Consider the following 5,737-nt stretch of genomic DNA (forward strand, 5'->3'; position numbering starts at 1 on the left):
TTGTATAATTACAGTGACCTTGTTGGGGGATTGGTAAGCTTCTTCTTTGACATCAAATTCTGAACTAATCAACCCTATCCAACAATATCAATTTATTCCGTCTTAAATGAAGAAAATGAAACGGGTAAGCATTAGAAGACAAAGAAGAAGGTAACAATCAGCTACATATATGGTTGAGTAGCCCATAAGTGGAGCACTGGCATGACACTGGGTGCTCATTTGAGAATAATTCACACACCTTCACCCTTTATTTTATTCAACCGATTGTAGCTACATTCACAAAGCACTCACAAGCAGATAGGTTAAACGCTGCAACCCCTAGCTTAGTTACAACATAAAGACCATTATAAACATTAAATTCGTCTTGGATATATATATATATATATATATATATTTGCTCACCATTTCGAGAGAATTATTTCAATCAAAGATGGATCACTAACTACTTTTCCCAATGCTAAACTTGTACTAAATCCTACACATTTTCTGCCACTAGTTTATCAGAAGACTGCTTGCTGCTGATCTCAACTTCGGGAGGAGCATTTGAATTTGAGCCTTTTTTGTGCCGATATAACAAATAATGTTGGATCATGAACAGGATGTCAAACGATACAGAAACCTGACATTAATTAATTTTCAAGTTACATATACATATATATATATATATATATATAACCAACATTGTCATTCCATGTGTGTGTGTGTGTGTGTGTTAGAGTAAGAGAATACTGATCCGTACCAGAGATATCATTAGTTTTCCTATGTTTCCAGAGAAGTTGGCCCAAGAACCTGATGAAATTTGAAGTTTTTTGTCAGTATGAGATTATTAATTAACTCGCAAGGTTCATGTTTTATATATAATTGCTGACGCTGATGCCAAGTCAAACCTTGATCTATGGATTGTACAAACATTTGACCATAATTTCCTACGCCTCCAGAAAAATCCAGCAAAATATTACCAATGCTCCATCCTTCAGTGCATTTTCTCATAAAGTTCATCACAGCCTGCACTACTTAATAAATCATCTTGTTCACTAATTAGTGGGCACATTCGTCATAGCCAAATAGCCAGCAAATTAAATTATAAGGTAAAATTAACTAAGTTCACAATTATTAAGGAATGGTAGTTATTCTCTTTAAATTTGTAAAAGATGTTTAACTTTTCAATTTTTTGCTTTACTAAAATTAATGACCATAATAAAATATGTCTAGGAATTAAAAGATTGCCAACAACTTTGTGCAATTAAGGAGAGGCAATATTGGAAAAAAAAAAATTAACTACAACTTCCTTCTGGTCCAAAAATTTAAAGCATTTTTTTCAAGATAAGATGTTCATAAATATAAGGCATATATTTTGGGTCTTTTAAGTGAGGTTTTGCCAAAAGTACCCTTAGTTATGGGTGTAATTAATAAGATTTTCTAATTAAAACAACTATTAAATAAGTGTAAGCAAGAAAAAAGTATGTAATTTTAAAGACAATTAACAAGCTCAATAAGAGATGTGATTTGATTAAAAATATATTATAATATTATATTGAACAGAGAATATAGATTTGGATCCTCTCCATTTTCTCTCTCTCAATGCCTCTCTCCTTACTCAATCTCATCCATCCATTCTCTCTCTCAATACGAGTTGCTACTTAATAAGCATTGTTATCTTATTTTCAAGAGCATTTAAATGATGATAACCTATTTATTTTAATTCCATAAGTATCAATCTCATCCCATTAAACCAAAACAACAATTAAATGAATGGATAAGATTGAATAAGGAAAGATGTATTGAGAGAGAGAGAGAGAGTATGGAGAGGATCCAAATCCAAATGAAGACATCTTTTTTATTTAAAACTAGAGTTTTAAAATTTTCCCTTTAATTATAACAGTAGGGAATATATGATTAATATTTATATGCCAGCTAAACAAATGAACAACAATTTTCCGACACAGAGAAGCCAATTTTTTTTAAATTTCTTTAACAAGTTATTTATTTGAATAAATTAAAAAGTTTGATTTATTAGCTTTTGTTAAAAATACATTAGTTCCTCGTGAAACAAATTCCAAAAGGAAAAAGTTTGACATAAAATGGAGATAACATCCTGACCTGGGGAATATATTTTATAATCGTCATGCAAACTTGAATACCACTGCAAAATGGTTAATTTCAACATATATAATTCGTTAGAAGGAAAATCATTCACAAATAAACATTTCATGCATCATGCCATTCATTTAATTTATGGATCCTCACAAGTCGCAAATGAAAAATGAAAATTAGTTAGTTAAGAAATTGTATAACGTAACATGCCTGAATATTGAGAGAAGCCAAAGCCAATGATGTTTAGGCAGAGCAATGAAGAAGCATATTGCAGCAATAGACCAAGCAACCGTCACAATTCCACAAGCAATTTTCGACACTTTCTGATTTCCACGCTGCAATGATAATGACCATAAGAAATTTCAACAATAACAAAGAAAATAACTAAAATGAAAGGGAATAATACAATGGGAGGTGCCTACACTTTGATTCCGTTTTAATTTTACTCCTAATGGTTTTATTCTCTCTATATGCAGGACACATTTTAAAAATAATTTTTAGTCTAAAATGCATAACACCTTATAATAATTAAATTATTTTTTTAAATTTTACTTTTTTTTATTAACATGAATGTATTTAATGTAATTGCATTATTATTTAAAATCAAGAATAAAAATAAAAGCGCATTTCATTTTTTATGATATAAAAAAAACTATATCTTAATATATACAAAACGATTGAAAGTGTCACATACTAAAAAATGAAAGGAGTATTTTATAGTTCTTAGTCCCCTTAGTTTGATTTGTCTACAAAGTTAGTTCCTATTAATTTTAAAATACATGCAAAGATCATGAGCTGACATTGATGAAATTAATTTCAGTATAACTCTGATAACCTTTGTTAGTTTATTTGGTGATGTGTACTTAACTTTATTTTTAACACCTTTGATAAAGTGTACTATATGTCTCACCTTGGTTCCCCATATTCTGTTTAACTCTAATAAAAAGAAAAAAAGTTTTTTATCCCATACCTTTTATATTTAATCATGTTTTGTTAATTTATTTTCATGTTAGAATATTTTTATTCTTGCCATGTCAGCAAAAAGGTTGAAAGAGTTAAAGTGAAATTAAGTGCCATCAGTGCTAACTTATGGTATTTATATGTATTTTTAAAATGGGTTAAATAGCAACATGAATCTTAAACTATAGGCTTAGAGTGATTTAAACATTAAATTTATATTTGATATATTTTGATCCTCAAAATTAAACATGGATAATCAAACCTTACTGTTGATTTTATGCAAACGTTGGTTATGGAAGTAGTAGAGCTAGAGGAGAGAGATGGAGTGAGAGAGGGAGGAGAGAGGCAGAGGGAGAGGGAGAATTGCTGGTCCACACCTAATGGTTGTTTGCTTGAAATTAATTTAGATTATCTCATATTTAATTATTTAGGCTTCAAAATATATTAAATATGAGGTTAGGGTTCAAATCACTTATGAACTTATAGTTTAAGGTTCATCTTGCCATTTAACTCCTTTTAAAACTCTAAAGACTAGCTTTTTGGACTGATTAAGCTAAAGGGGTTAACAACATCAAAATAAAAACTACAGAGACAAAAACCAAAACATAATCAAAATATAAGAACCTATTGCCTGGTTCTGGTAATTCCAGGGACCCGACCTACCTTTTCTGTACCAAAAAAAGAGACAATACAATGACCTACTTATGCTTTTTTCAAAATAAAAATTACACTCCAATGCGAAAAAGAGAGTAATTAATATGGTGCTTACATCATAGATAACAATCTGGAACAAAGTAAAAGCTGTGATGAGAACAGCATGCAATGAGAAGGCAACATCATTTGCTGCAACAGGAATCATCTGAAGCATATAGATGAAAATGAAAAATTGTTGTAAAGCATATGAAAGAGTTAAGCTTTGATTAAGCATATTAATTAAGGGGATTACACAAAAGGGATCTAATTACCTCGTGCTGGCCATATTTTTCTTTGTACTGCTTCTGAATAGTAGAGCTGAAGTATAAAGATGCATTATACAACAGATAAGCCGAGTGCTTGGTGAGATTCAACACCACGAAATCAAAGTTCAGTCCCACCACACTGAAATCCAAATTAAAAAGAAGTTTTGAGGCAAATTAGATCGACATATATATATAAGGAAGTAAATTAAAGGAGTAAAAGATGAACATGATAAAAGAGGAAGTTGATATATATATATTGTAGAACCTTTTCCTGCGAAAATTCAAGATGACTTGTGGGTAGAAACTGATAGACCAGCAAACAAAAGCAAACCAGCCAAGAACTTCGTATAAGACGTGAAGTGGGATTGAATTCCAGGAAGCCATTTTTGGTGTGATTGGCTTGCTTGGTTGAGAATTTTGTGTCAAAGAGGAAGCTTACCAGTCACGACTAATGTCTCTATGATTGTACCAAATCGTCGCTTTCAAATTTTATAATAAAGCCAATGCGTAGGATAGGGTAGCTCATCAATGTCATTATCATAGTTTTACTTTCTTACCTCACTTCAGATTCTCTGAATCCTTCTAGCTTCTTTGTTTCTCTTTCAAGCAATGAATTTAATCATGTAACTTAATGAAAATGTATAACATCGTTGAATTTGATTTCTAAAAGTTTGCAATTCAATTTAAAATATAAAAAATTTAAAATTAAAAAAAGGTGAATAAGCTCGACAGCATAATGTTAACCCACATCCTTAAATTGTTTCATGAGGAGCTATTCTAAACAATTCATAGCAATGCCATTCTTGAAGTGCCAAAAACCTGGCATGGTCACCCACTTTTAAACTAATGAACATTGATGTTGACAATTAATCTTATATTAACTTTGAATTAAAAAACATTTTTTTCATATTTAAAGTATATTATGAAAACCAACAAATTTAATCTTCATGATAAATCTTTGAGGATTTAATTTAGAGGTCTCAAGTTTGACATAAAAGAAAAAGTATATTATGAAAAAGTAACTCGCATAGTAAAGTTCAATAATATGGAGGAAAAAATTATACCCATGTTTTGTTCAATGGAAACGCATTGTAAAGTTCAATAATATGCAGCAAAAAAATTATACCCATGTTTTTTTCAATGGAACACATGTCATCAATCGAAACATGTCGCATCATGTTAAGGGTAGCATGGCTTGTCAATTAGGTATTTATCAATAAAAAGTAGTTTGTGAGTATATACCGATCATTAATCAGCAATGCTGTTACATATTCTATCTATCTATACTGTCATAGGTTATATAAGTATTTATTAGGGAAAAAAGTTATTCAATTCTATGCTTAGCAAGGATAATCAATTTTGACAATTGAAAGTAAAAATTACGGTTTAGGAAAATCAATGCTATTCACACAATGATTTATGAATAAAAATGGCCTTTAACTCTTTAAAAAAAATAAAAAGCAGCAAGTCTTGCTACTATATGATTGAATACCAATTATTTCATTCATGATATTTTAAAAAATGTATTAAATGATAAACTAGCGGGTTAAATGCTCCCCCCATTTGAAAATATTTATTCTTCAAGATTATTACACACAAATTAATAAATGCAATTTATATGTAAAAACTATGATATATTTTTATCAAATTTTCCCTTCATTTATGTACAATATATCTCATTAAATTAAAATGTTACTATAATGCGTCTAAGAACAAAATAGAAA

The 5,737-nt window shown here is 29.9% G+C and overlaps 1 protein-coding gene across 2 annotated transcripts; it reads right to left on the reverse strand.

Moving 5' to 3' along the window:
- Positions 1 to 218: 218 nt before the first annotated feature.
- LOC129293413 (cystinosin homolog) lies at positions 219 to 4,473 on the reverse strand. Of its 2 annotated transcripts, XM_054931361.1 has the most exons (8): positions 4,279 to 4,473; positions 4,020 to 4,152; positions 3,824 to 3,913; positions 2,305 to 2,429; positions 2,101 to 2,143; positions 888 to 1,005; positions 740 to 789; positions 219 to 619 (listed from the first exon to the last, which is right to left on the reverse strand). In XM_054931361.1, the coding sequence occupies exons 1-8, from the start codon at positions 4,395 to 4,397 to the stop codon at positions 476 to 478; spliced, it is 822 nt and encodes a 273-aa protein (XP_054787336.1). In that variant the 5' UTR covers positions 4,398 to 4,473; the 3' UTR covers positions 219 to 475. The 2 variants fall into 2 exon arrangements, with proteins under 2 accessions (XP_054787336.1, XP_054787337.1); XM_054931362.1 differs by lacking the exon at positions 3,824 to 3,913.
- Positions 4,474 to 5,737: the final 1,264 nt, after the last annotated feature.

Source organism: Prosopis cineraria, unplaced genomic scaffold, assembly GCF_029017545.1.
Source record: "Prosopis cineraria cultivar Desert tree isolate PC_DT_omini unplaced genomic scaffold, ASM2901754v1 PC14, whole genome shotgun sequence".
In the NCBI taxonomy this organism is placed as follows: Eukaryota; Viridiplantae; Streptophyta; class Magnoliopsida; order Fabales; family Fabaceae; genus Prosopis; species Prosopis cineraria.

What these genes read in the sequence shown, in the direction of transcription:
- LOC129293413 (XM_054931361.1), bottom strand. Translation starts at nt 4,397, where the DNA reads ATGGCTTCCTGGAATTCAATCCCACTTCACGTCTTATACGAAGTTCTT. An exon ending in TTGAATTTTCGCAGGAAAAG is followed by an intron (nt 4,153 to 4,278) that starts GTTCTACAATAT and finishes TTTGGATTTCAG; the next exon opens with TGTGGTGGGACTGAACTTTG. An exon ending in TTATAAAATATATTCCCCAG is followed by an intron (nt 1,006 to 2,100) that starts GTCAGGATGTTA and finishes TAAGTAGTGCAG; the next exon opens with GCTGTGATGAACTTTATGAG.